Here is a 13,716-nt window from a genome sequence, read left to right as displayed (position 1 = left end):
AGATAAAAAAGAATCCCCCACAGATTTCCTGAATAGAATGAAGAAAGTAACCCACAAATATACAAATATTGCCCCTGAAGCAGAAGAAGGACAAAATCAATTAGCCCCTCTATTTGTGGGCCAATCCTCAGACGATAGTAGAAGAAAATTACAAAAAAATACAAGGAAATCATGCTCAAGACTGGAGAAAGTTGTTGGATGTTGCTTGAATTGTACATAGAAATAGAGATAGTCAAAAGAAAAGAGTAAATATTAGATTGGTGGCAGTATCAGAGGAAAATACTAGAATCAGTGGAAGGGACTGAGGACAGGGTGGACTCCCAACAGGGGGTCTCTGGCCTGGGCCTTGGTTGGGCAATCAATAAACAATGTGCACACTGCAAAAGGGATGGACACTGGAAACAAGAGTGTCCACTTCAGAATCAGATCTCCTCTGCACCCTTGCTCCCAGTAAGCAAAAGACTCAGATCTCCTCTGCACCCTTGCTCCCAGTAAGCAAGGAATGAGGGGGACCAGAGGAGTCTCTCCCAGTGGAAACTCTAGTTAAAGCAGAGGTAGGAAATGAAGAAGTTGAGGTTTTGGTAGATATTGGGACTACCTACTCTGTTCTGAACTCTTCAGAGGGGGAGCTGAGCAATAAGAGTATAAGCACTGTTGGTGCAACAGGGACCTGTGAAACTCAGCCATTCTTTAAACCTTTAACAATGAAGATGGGAAAACAGTGGGTTACTCATCAGTTTTTATATTTGCCAAATTCTCCAAAACCATTATTAGGGAGAGATCTACTCAAGATTTGGAACCAGAAATCTGATTTTAAAACAGGGAAATAAAAAAATTATTTCTGGAAACTAAATATGACAAGGCAGCAGCTTTGTCATATTACAGGATATGTCCTCTGAAAGGAAAGATACCCATGGAGGTAGAAGATGCTGTAAATCCTATTGTATGGACTGGAGAGGTTCCAAGAAAATGCAAAAGGGCAAAACCGGTAAGGATTGACTTAAAACCTGGATCATCCCTGGTGAGAATTAAACAATATCCGCTAAAGCTGGAAGCTAGGAGTGGGTTGGTACCAATAATTCAGAAATTCTTGAAGTACAAATTGTTTGTGAAGTGTGAGTCCAAATACAACACCTCTGTTTTGCCAGTTAAAAAGGCCAATGGTAAAGATTAATGATTGGTGCAGGATTTAAGAGCAATATATCAAATAACTCAAAATATTTATCCTGTAGTAGCAAATCCATACACATTATTAACAACCCTTACAGGGGAACAGGAATAGTTTACAGTTTTGGATTTAAAGGATGCCTTTTTCTGTATTCCCCTGGACACCAAAAGTCAGGAGCTTTTTACTTTTGAATGGGAAAACCCAGAAACAGGAAGGAAAATCCAATACACTTGGACAATTTTACCACAAGGCTTTAAAAATAGCCCAACAATCTTTGGAAATCAGTTGGCAAAGGAGTTAGAAATTTGGAGAAAAGAAAATTATTAGGAAACAGTACTACAATATGTGGATGATACTCTGATCACAGCAGAGACTAGGGAACTGTGTCTTTCCCTAACCATAAGCCTTCTAAATTTCTTGGGAAATAGTGGATGTTGAGTATCAAAGGATAAGGCTCAAATTATCCAGGAGTCAGTTACATATTTGGGGCTTGAAATCCTGAAAGGCCACAGACAATTGGGGTCTGAATGGGAAGAGGCTATTTGCCACCTCCTGGAGCCTAAAACTCTCAAGGAATTATGAGCATTTCTCAGAATGTGAAGGTGTTGGCTTTGCATAGCCAGTTACGGATTATTCATGAAAACTCTGTATGAGCTATGGAAAAATTCCTACGATCGGTACTACTGAAAAGATTCAAAGCCTCAAGAAAAAAAAAAAAAAAAAAGGTGGGAGGGAGAGGAGAGGTGTTGAATGATGCCACTGTATAGATACCACTGTATATACATTTATATCAAAGTATTCCGTTAAGGGAAGGTTGCTTGCTCAGCAAAGGGACGAGATGTCTGAACTCCCGAATTATCACATTCTGATTTAATGTTTAGCTATATGTTAAAGAAATCTGTGCACAAAGTTTAGGCCAAGCTGACTTTCTGAAGTTGTTAAAAATGACAAATGAAGGGACTTCTAATCAAGGGAGTCAGCCTTGGGAAGGACAGGAAACAAAGAATGGATGGGGAAAGAACACCGTTATCTGAAGTTACACAGAAAGAAGCCTCCAAGTGAGGAAGTTCTGGCCACAAGAGGAGACAAGTTGATAAAGTGTTGAAACCCACAGCAAGTTGGTTGAACAAAGGTAATTTTGGCACTGGGAGATCGCGACCTCCAACTCAAATAGCTATCCTGGAATAGGGCAAACCCCAACTTGGGGAGCATGCATAGTAAGTAAAAAAACTTCAGTAGCACTGAGGGTGTGTACTAGTTTGCATTAGAAGCGAGAAACTTGAAACCAATCCTATACGTGAATGAAAATGAGTATGTAACACACTATGAATGTGCAAGTACTCTACTGTATATGATGTGTACCCTCGAGTAACTTGGTGAGCACACTCACAGGAAATATTCCCCTGTGCTCCCAGCGCTGTAATACAGAATGCCTGCCTTCTAAAGCTTCAGACCTAGTCTTGGAGGGGTTTTCTCCATGATGGACTTTACCATATCAGCATATTGAGATGCCAGTTAAATGTTTGCATTTTCACTTGAGTTTCATTTGCACGTGGTTAAATTGCCACTTCTGTGTAAATATAACCAGACCAGTGTGCTCCATTACTACTAATGCACTTGTTACCTTGCAAACCTCAAGTAAAACTCATAAACGGGGATAAGACATCAACAGGAGTCCCAGGTATGCAAGGAATGCACTACTAAACATTTTGTGATGCACAGGAGTCCCAGATATGCAAGGAATGCAGTACTAAACCCTTTGTGCTGCAATTTGCAGTTTGCATGTTACAGACACCTTTTCCCCTGCCCCCCCCCCCCCCCGATATTCTTATTTTCTTGTATTCTCATATAAGGCTATGACATGCCTTGGCAATGAAATGTAAAATATTGCTAATCAAAGACTTCAATGGACACATAACTTTAATTGCCCCAAACACAGAAAGGACAGAAGTCATCAGCTCCTTTACTCCATATTATACACATCACTTTAATCACAATGAAGAGTCAGGGGAGTAACTTTTGATGCAATATTATGCAGCTGCATTATTTACCTCTTATTTATATCTGGGCTACCCTGGTCATTGCTGAAGCTGCACAAGTAACAATCCGGGATGTGTCACACGCATTGTACTTAGTTTTGCTTGTACATGCTTGAGTTAGTGTACAGTAGCAAAATGATGAACAGCTGAAAAGTAAGCTGGTTTCAGGTTGTAGTTGTCAATAGAAAAATTGCATAAGACAATAACAAGACATGAATGGAGGAAGCAAAAAGTTACTCTCACTGAGGAATGCACTGTGGAAATTCTGATGCTTGACTTCGTAATAACATCTGCCATTGCAATGTGGCCCCATCAAAACACTTTTGTTCATGTTACTATTTTTTCCAACAACCACTTTACTTTTCTTACTTCTAAATCTGATTTGTCACTGACTGTAGCCATGCCTTGACAACTTCCTCACTGTGCCAAACAGCTTCCCTGAAGCATCCTACTTCCCCAGCTAGGTGACAAGATGTCAGGGTAAGGGCTGTAAGCAATTCTAGGTTTTCACAGGTCAGACAGGAGAGGCCAGCCCCAAGACATGCACTTACTCTGGCACAGAAACACCCACTTAATATGAAACTGAAATCATTAAAAAGAACACGATGTAAAGATGTGTGTGTGTGATGTAACCTTATTATTGTCCTCTGGTTTCTGCATTAAGAGGCAGAGAAAGACATTCAAAGAAACAGAACTAGAAAGAAGGCATGTGCTTCCGAAGCATGGGTGGCTGGTATCAGTGTATTGTAAGCACTAATGAGGAACACAGGAGATATAATAATCCTATAACACAATAAATAGATGCCTGGTTTTTCTACAACCAAAGCTAACTGGTCTGGATGCTTTATATTTGCTTCTCATATAATATAAAAGTGCTCAGAAGCAGGGGATGAACAAGTTTCTTTTTTAAGCAGTTCCTCTAAGAATTGACTTCTCACTCAGATTTCCTGCTTTCTGTTTAGTTGTGCCTGTTTGGACTTGTTTCATTGCCAGTGGTATCCACATGTCCCATTGCAGAGTCTGGACACAACCACTGCTATGGCAGGCAGTGGTCCCAGAGCAGCTGACACTCCCTCACTAGCCCAGTTTTGTGTGTCTCATAGGAAAACTGGTCCAGCAAACACGCAACAGCAGAATGGTGCACATAGCCTTGAAAAGACATTCACCAAATCCAGTACAAAGATGAGCTGACCTAGCTGTCCCAGCAAGTCAGTAGCACAGCAAGACTGGGATTCCCAATGTATACATCCCCATCTGCTGGGAAGAGGCAGATACCTTCTCCTGATTCAGTGCTGCAAGAGGTGACTTTCTCCCTTTGCCTTTTAACCATATGGAAATACACCAGTCAGTCCTGTTTCATCTTTTCCACCCACTCTCCTTGATAATTTTCAGCCCACCTGTAATTTGCTATCTACCTTTAAATGACAAGCTTTTCTTGTTTAAAATAGAGTATTTTGGAGCTGAAGAGGTAAAAACAGATGTTAAGCTTTTCCTGTATTTTACCAACACAAATTTACTATCGCAAAGGTTTATAGCAAGGCTTTCAAAGCTTACCATTCACAGATGATTAGTCATGCTCTGTATTGTTATTTGATAACTAGAATGGGACTTCGTTAATTTGCAGACATTCTTAGTGCACTGCTTAACGTCAGAGATTACCAGTTTCCCACAGATGAGCTGTTCTTCCTCCACTTAAAAGGATTTAACAGAAAAACAATACAAGTATCTCGATTTAAGAGCTGCTTCTCCTGATTCAAAGAGCCAAGCGCTGATCCCACCCCCCCATCTACTGGAACTCTGCAGAATGACAGGAGCCTCTTGGCTCTGCAGGCCACTATCTGAAAAAAGGCTGGAGAGTAGAGGATCAGAGGAAATATCACTGCACACTTGTCCTGCAGCTCACCAGACAGCTGCTGGTAAGCGCTAATTAGACACTGTGGTTACCAGGCTAAGTGAACTTTTGATCTGACCTGGAACAAGCACTTTTTTTTTTTTTCCTTATGTTATCTTGTAGAACAAACATCAGCATAGTAATAATAATAATAATATAAATGTTAGAAGTGAGGGTTTGAACATCAGCTTCCCCTTACCACTGTAAAACCATGAATGTGACATGTCCCAGCTCCAGCTCCCTGGTGCTGCAAACAGGGGTGTGTACCCAGGACAGACACACCTACACCTTGACTCTCCTGACTCCGCAGATCTCCACACCCACCCCATCTAGTCCTCCACACACACATCTGGCCTGCCCACTCCATCAGGCTCTTCAAACCATCCTCACGCTATGCCAGAAGTACTGAATGCAGTTTTATACCTGAAAATATCATCAGGATTTTTTTGGAGTGTTACAAGAGAAAGCTACAGCAGAGTAAGGGTGACAAACTCAGTGGGAGGCTCCCCACTCCTCCTGAAGCGGGCACAACAATCAGTCTGAGAAAAAATGTAAATTTGGTTCAGTTAATTACAAACAGATCATCATTTGGGAAAACAACACCCATAAACCCAGCTACCATTTAATAGCCCTACTCTAATTATAGAGTGGACTCTCAGGTGTCATTCGCTTGTTATTAAATTTGTCTCACAGGATGTTAGCGATACCCCAATAAATTGTACCATTGGAGATGCCCTGATCCCATTGAAGTCAGGGCAGAAAGTCATACTGACTTAGCAGAGGATATATTTGGCCTTATAAAGCAGGGAGCAGAGCAAAACAGATCCTCATTCTGTCTTACATTTAACGTCGGAACCTCTAAAATGTAGCTGTAACTTTATCCTTTCTCTAGTCACTGTTTATCTGCTGACATTTTAACAGAGATTTTTGCTCATTTGGGTGGACTCTAGATCAGTCCCCACCAGAGAGCACAGCTGAATCCTTCTGCCTTCTAGGGGTCTGACTTCTCCACATGCATCTGAGCTTGGTGGCAATACTCCCGACATTGAGGATGTAGCTCCAAATCCAATGAGGAGTTACTTTATATAAAGCATGATATTTTAAATACTTTATAATCAAATTATTATTGCTGGATTTCATTAGGAACAGGAAGTGAAGGTTGATGGTATCCCTTTGTTCATTTTGTGTTCATTTTGACTTCCATTCGCTAGATTACATGCTTACCAAGCTACGTTGAGGGTGTAAACATTCAGGCTTGCTATACACCCGTGCAGAAAGTGGGGCAACAACACTTCATTCACCCCTGGTGCTGCTGTCTCCGCAGTGCTGGCTGCTGGCAGTGCTCGTTACTGATGGGGGCACTGCTGTTCCAGGTGCTTTGCAAAGGCAGAAGATGATCCTTCCTCCAAAGCACTGTCAAGGTGAAAAACGATGTCGATCCCTTGCTCACTTAACAATGTTCTCTGCAGGGGAAGCAGAAGAGCAGGTGTGTAAGAGAGCAGGTGTGTAAGCTGGGTCTGTGCTCGTGATGGCAATGTGGCATAGAGCAGGTGTTGTCAGCAGATGTAAGCACTGATCTCGGTTTCTGCAATGCTGCTAGTCTTCAGCCCTGCTCTGCACCCCAGTAAATAACAATTACATAGCATTTGAATATATGTTTTGACCATTCTCTGTGGTCTCACCACAACTTTTGCATTCACCTAATGAACAACAGTTAGAAGGAGAGGGAAAGTCAACTACCCTACATTCAGCCAAACACTGATACACAGACAAATGTGGGCAAACAGGCAAAAAAAAAGCTCCCTCTCTTTTCATCACTTTTCTGTACCAGGGGTACAGAACACCCCAAGAAACGCTAACTACCAAGTGAAAGCATAAAACATCAAAAACACTTTGCTTAAATTAAAAAATAATGTAAATTAACAATATTAAAACTATCATCTTTATCTGCTGCCTAGACCAGGCTCTACCTCTTTGGTGGCTTTGCCGTCTTTAGCCAGAGTTGCTGTCATAGCCACTGAGCACAGGAGGCCCTGAGGAATTTCCTTCAAGTCTTCTAAAAAGACTTACAGAAAAGTCAGTGACTTGAGCCCAGCTCCTCAGTCTCAGCTCTTCTGGCAGCCTCTAAGCTATGATATGTCTGTCATAGCTGAGACACAGAAATGTGATCACCTGGTGCTTGTGTCTACATGGGGAAAGGTGTTCTGAAGCATTGGCCTTGTTTCTCTTCTGACAGATGTAAAGGACAGGAGTTGCCAGCTCTCAAAACACACTCTGTCCCTGTGGGCTGTGGATACCTATCTCAGAGGAGGTGCCTCGCTTCCCCATAGCTGAAGGCAAGCTGAGCCCCGGGCAATTGTACAGTCTCATAGGGAATATTGTGCCCCACATGGGACCCACAAGGAATCAGTTTCCCCAAATTCCCTGGCTGCATATTTGCAACGCACCTCATTCCCAGGCTAATGCACTGCAAGAGTGAGACTGGGTCACTGATCTCCAAAGCCCATTGCCTCCATCTCAGGAGTAGAATCAAAGGATAGACAGCCAGTAATGCTAGATGGGCAGGTGAAACTGAGTGTTTAATTGATCAGATTAGGCGGAGGATGGTGGAGCAGCCACCTAACCGCATAACCTGCACTGCAGCAGTGCCCAAGGTCAGAAATCCTATGTACATAGAGGACAGAGGGCTTCTTGTCACATGCAGGAAGCAAAGGCCAGTTTTGAGGTCTTCTGAAGATCACCACGCATGATAATTTGCAGTTCAAAACGCCTGACCACAGGCACATCTCCAGTTCCAGTGCCCCCTCCATGAAGTCAGCAGCCATGGCAGCTCTTCCAGCACTGGACTCAGTGCTAGACTGGACAGACTGGACTGTCACCTGCCGGTGCCACCCCCTGAGCTATCCTCGTGGCAAGGAGATGCCAGTTAGGAGCTGACCACCTGCATAACTAATACTCTACTCCCAGACTGCACAAACAGCACTTGCCACACGGTGGATCCCTCCTCAATGCAAAAAAAAAAAAAAAAAAAAAAAAAAGCCTGAGAAACTAACGCACAAAGCAGTCAGCAGCAAAGAAACAGCTGATCTCTGGCTCCACAGTCCCACTACATGCCTCTCCTCGGATAAGGACCCTTGAGCCATACATTTTAGACAAATTCAGCTGGGGTCTTTCTTTTCAAACTGTTGAGGCTGTACGGCTTCCTGGACCATGCTATGTTTTCTCAAACACATAGTTGGTTTTTGGTTCAGAAGCAGATGCTTGGGATGTGAATCAGCTCCAGACAAAGCCCTACAATGTCCACATGTACATTATATCTGTATCATCCGTTGTAGTCACGGGAACCAGTCAAAACTCCAGAATAGCATAAATACAGTGAATAAAGTCTAGGGCAGGGGTCCTCAAACTGTTTAACCAGGGGGCCGGCGCGGATGAAGTGGCAGGCAGTCATCTGCGGCTGCTTGGTTCCCCCCCAGCCCCCGGCAGGGGGGGAGCGGGGGGGTCTGTAAATACCGGGGGCGGATTGAGGACCCTGGGGGGCTGTATCTGGCCCGCAGGCCATAGTTTGAGGACCCCTGGTCTAGGGGATGTTTAGGCTGACCAACTTTAGGCATAGCTTTAGCGTAGGTCCTGTCTGCACTTTTCAGAAAAAAAGTGTCTTGTTTTCCTGATTTTTAATTCTTAGTTCACCTTATTCAGCAGTAGTGATGTGTCTCTTCCGGCACACCAGAGCTAAGTAAACTTGTCATATCCCTCCAGCCCACCAGCCCCTAGGCACTGCTCGTGATCCAGGTAAAATTCCAAGTCAGCCCATTTATTATTCCCTCCATAGACACAACCTATCTAAAAGCAAAGCTCACGGGGGTCCCCTCCCCTTTCAGTACGGAGCCTGTTTTCCCAACTTAGGGAGGCAGAGGCCCGGGCAAAAACTTAGCATGAAGACCTGGATCCGCCGCCGGCTGTGCAGACGCGGGGTTTGGAGTGTCCACCACGAGCTGCTGCACCTGTCGCGCTGCGCTGCTGGGGCGATCGCGATGCGCTCCAGCCACGGCAGCCTGCCCTCCGTTCAACACCGTGCTGCAGCTAACTGCGACTGGGCAGCACTAAACCAAGGCACAAAGGGCTTGCTGATGCGTGTTCTCCGTGCGGGGCTGAGAGCAGGAGCCGGCTCCCCCGCAGCCTGCGCCCGCAGCTCGCACATGCGCTGCCGGCCTGCGGGCGGCGCCGGGCGGCTGAGGCGGGTGCGCTGCGGCGGCGGCTTCGCTCGCTGGGGACGAGACATCTTCCAGAGGCTCGGTTAAGCTCCCAGGGATGTCATTTTAAGAGGGTCCATAACAAAAGGGAATACACCGTTCCCATCAGGCTAGCGATAATGTCCTCGCCTGCAGCTGTGCAGTGAGTTTAAACCTCTGACAAGAAGATTGGCGACTGCTGTTGTTGCATCGTTTGCTGTTACATATGGGCTTCCTCCCTGAAAACCCCGGAGATGGCATTTGTCTGGTCTGGTTGTAAAATATGAGATAGACCACGATGGATTTCAGTTCCTCATCTGTGTTTGATCAGCATAAAGGTAAGTCACCTGCTACTAATTTGAAAAGCTTCTGGTCCTCCCATGTCTCCCACACAGATGTACTACGATTACTTGACAGAATAAATAAGATTTATTTTTTTTTTTTGCGGGGGGGGGCGGGGAACCAAACAGGTCACATAGACATTTTTGTACACATGAAGGAATTCCTTCCATCGGTTTTAGACATGGATATTTCAGCCTAGTGCTACAGAGTTCTTTAAAAATAATTTTTTTCAGCAGAATAGCAACAGGATCTGACTGTTCTTAGCAGTGACAGATGTACAAATATATTTATTGTTTATATTATATATTGGTCCTCAGGGATATATATAAAAAATTGCAATATTAGCAAACAGAGAAGCTTAAAATGGAGTAAAAATTTAAGAAAAGATTATTTTCCTGTCTGCTAATCTGTACACATTAAAAGGACTAGATGCTGACAAGTGATCGACTTTGCTTCAGCATATCTTAGCTGTATAGCTAAGTGTTGTCATAATGGTGAATTTAAATATCTTTAAAAGCCCCAAAATGAAGATTTCCTACATGGTAAGGTTGCTATGGAAATACAAATGTCTCTTTGATGTCTGTTTTTAAGTGAAATTGAATTTCATGTCTTTATCTGTCAATACAAGCTTCTATGTCTTACAACTTAATCCACGATCAGGAATGTAGTGGCAATCCTTTTTATGTTCCCAAAGCAGGACACTGTCATTGTTTGATCATCTGCATTGCAATAAATTTCTCTTTAAGTCAGATTGCCAAATAATTTGTGTGCAGTGGCCACAGTTTCCAGGGCACACCTGCATAGTGTCCAAGCTGACATGGCTGTGCTGGCCCCACAGTGAAAGTGCTGACTGTTGAAAGAAGATGGAGGACAGGAGGAAGACAGAGGCTGCAGTGACTTTTGGGTGGTCGGGTCTCACAGGTTGTAGTTTTGTGCTTGCCTGTGCTTCTTTGGTGAACCCAAAGTAAATGCACTCCATGTAAAGCAGTGGACCCACGGCCACAGTAGCACCCAAAGCCTGAAGCTAGTCTTGAGAGTACTGGTCACCACCAGCCCACCTGGGACCCCACCCTGAGTAGAGGGGAGGAGTGGGAAGCCATCAAGCAAAACTGATTCACAAGAGACAAAAAAATACTACCAGCAAGGAAGTGCAACAGGTGAAGGGGGATCTGTACTGCGGGAATAGAGACAGGTGCCCCTAGGCGATGTGTGAATGATGTAAGGAGCGTTTTCCACAACAGGACAGAAGTGTGGGGCTGACTGAGCTTCTGCAACTCCAAACAGCCGTCTTGAGCTCTCCTTCTGCAGGCACTACAACTACGCTGTGTGCCACATGCCATCCCAGCAGTGCTCAGACTGGGGACGGAGTGGGGAAACACTGCACACTCAGTGCCATGGGGATGGCTGCCAGGGAGCCAAGGGGAGTAGTGCCAGGAGCGAGGCTGGAATATGACCAGGTCTGGGGAAGGAGAAGTCAAGTCTACAAGATGGATAAGGGGGCAGATAGCAATGCAGAAGACCACTGACCTAAACCACCTTACCTGTGTAGAAGAGTTGGGAGGCAACATGTGCCTGCACCTCCCCTAGCTCCTAACCTGCAGAAACTTATCCTGCCAGGTCACTTTACACACTGGCCCACCCTTATTCCCATGCAGCAGCATCTCTGGCCCCATGTCACACTCAGAGCATCTCGCCAGCAAGACGGTCCCCTCCAGATAAATTTGCCCCTCCACCACCACTGCAGGGATGCTGGCTCATTAGATGATTTGTGGCTTACTGTTTGCCTTCCCTGGTAGCTGCGTGGTAGGTGGATGGGGAGTAGGAGCAGACAACACACAGTAATGGGACAGTAAACTCATTGGTTATCATGCAAAAAGCTCTGTTCAAAATTTACTGTGTACAGTGGATATCATCTAAATAGCTTGTTAATGTCTTGGCATATTAATGATTTAAGCAGGCATAATTTTTGTAGCAGGGAGAAGGGGAATATCTTCCATTGGAGCAATTTATAACAACGGAGGAATACAGACTAGCTTTCAAGCACACCAGATCAATATCTGTTGGTCCAACAAAACAGTCCAACCCTCCCTAGAAACCTGTTCTCCACCCTACACATCAGAAAACTATCCCAGCTACAGATCAAAAAAAACAGCATTTCAGGCTTGAAATACTGTCTCTTTGTGACACTTCCTATAGTACTTCTTATTAATATTTTATAATACTTATCAATATTAACAGCAGCAGCAATATGTGACTTGAAGCCAAGCAACATCAGAAACCTCTCCTTTCTTAATATTGCTTGGTGACATTGTGTGCTGTACCTGGCTTCAAATGTTTTGCCATTTAAACAGAGAAGCTAAACAAAGGCCTGGACTGGTACATTCACAGCCAGACACACGCAAGGATTACCGCTTTGTTAAGCAATCAATAAATCCGTAATATTAGAGAGTGAGTTACAATTTCCAAAAACTGCACTCATCCACCGTCCACTGACCCTTGGCATGCTGAAATCAAATAAACTGCCCAGTAACGTGTCCTGCCAACAAGCCATGGGAAATTACATAAGGCCTTTGGCTACTGGTGGAGACAAGAGGATCTATAGCAAAGAGGGGAGTTAATTATATACATAAATATTTCTTCTTTACAATGAGCATAAATTATCCTGTTATCCAGCCTTTAGTTTTCAAGACCTAGTGTTTTAGCAAGGTCTGAATCAGTCATTGTCAAGATCACACACACTAAGCTGCAGCAAATCTATTTAGACCTTAAAAATCCAGTGCAGGAGAAAGCATGCACTTACGTGTATCTCAACAGGCACTTTATAAAGCAGCACATCAGCTGACATAGAAAATCACGTAAAACATGCATTCTTCGTCGGAGAGTTGGAGGAGAATTAATGTCACAAGCAGTATTATTTCATTGCTCTGAATCCTATAATCATTCTGCACGTTTCATTATATACTCCCTTTTCCAACCAAAGACAATTACTTTGTCTTGAAGAAATGACATGCTTTTAAAACACTGTAGCTCATTTCAGATACAGTGGCTTTTAACTCTGATTCTGAGGATTTTAGGCACAAATTAAGATGTCACAACCCTTTATGCCATTTTTTCTTTGCTCACTGAGATCCTTCCAGACCTTTCTACACCACTGTTGTGGAAGCCTGCAGTTTCTCCCTGTCTGTGCTCCATACACAGGCTCCTAGATGGACCTTCTGCCTTCCTGAAGCTGACTTACCAGTAGCACAGCAATTTTCCAAAATGAAATGTAAAATGGAGGGTCAGGCATTTGGCTGTTCATGATCCCTATATCCCACATGGTGCTGATGCCTCAGCCACAATCAAGCTCCCCAGCAGGGTAGGCTTACGGAGGGGGACACAAATGTTCAGTATGTCACTGTCACTCTCTGCAAAACACCCACCCTGAAAACCATTCCTCTTCCGCCCAGGAAGGCGTCTGCAAAAAGTAATGGCCTACAAGCTTTGTGCCCATGACCCCTCATTCCTTGACAGGGTAAGCTGGAGGAACATGAAGTGGGAGATGTCACCTGGAGCAAAGTCCATCCAGCACAAATGACATCCAATGTAGAGGAGTGTAGAGGAATGAAGCTGGGTTAATTATCATTGGTAATATACAGCCGTGGGCTGGCTTCAGGGGCGGTGGGTCGGCTGATTTGGAGAATGTGCAGCTGTGGCTGGTTCCTGCTAAATAGCTCTAGGGGGGATGGAAGAGGAGTTCTGGATGAAGAGAGACTTGGAAGAAGCAGAGGGAGGAGAGACAAGGAGAGGCCCCAGATGAGGAGAGGCTGGCCGGAAGAGGAGCCCAGAGAAGGAAGACTCCAGGTGCAGTAGAGGCAAAGAGCAGGGTGGGCTGGCCTGAAGAGGATGAAGAAACATCATGGACAGTAGATGAACTTTTGAAACCTTGTGGGGGATTGGCGCCTGTGCCAGGGCAAGGCGCAGGAACTACTCACTGAAGTTAACACCTTGTTGCAGCCGGCTAGTTTTGATAGTGCTGTGACAATCCAAAGCCCTCCTGGCATT

At 44.4% G+C, this 13,716-nt stretch overlaps 2 protein-coding genes across 4 annotated transcripts in view; one reads left to right on the top strand and one right to left on the bottom strand.

Moving 5' to 3' along the window:
* The window catches only part of IL31RA (interleukin 31 receptor A), a 238,220-nt gene that overhangs the window by 63,375 nt on the left and 161,129 nt on the right, over positions 1–13,716 (bottom strand). The window lies entirely within an intron of this gene.
* ANKRD55 (ankyrin repeat domain 55) overlaps positions 8,590–13,716 on the top strand; it is a 69,142-nt gene continuing 64,015 nt past the window's right edge. For all 3 annotated transcript variants that reach the window (XM_080372947.1, XM_080372948.1, XM_080372949.1), the window contains exon 1: positions 8,590–9,668. In XM_080372947.1, the coding sequence (XP_080229073.1) occupies positions 9,629–9,668 (40 nt within the window). In that variant the 5' untranslated portion in view covers positions 8,590–9,628. The remainder of the gene's footprint in view (positions 9,669–13,716) is intronic.

The sequence above is a fragment of the Falco punctatus genome, assembly GCF_963210335.1.
Source record: "Falco punctatus genome assembly, chromosome: Z".
Classification (NCBI taxonomy): domain Eukaryota; kingdom Metazoa; phylum Chordata; class Aves; order Falconiformes; family Falconidae; genus Falco; species Falco punctatus.
This window is presented reverse-complemented; position numbering and strand designations above follow the sequence as displayed.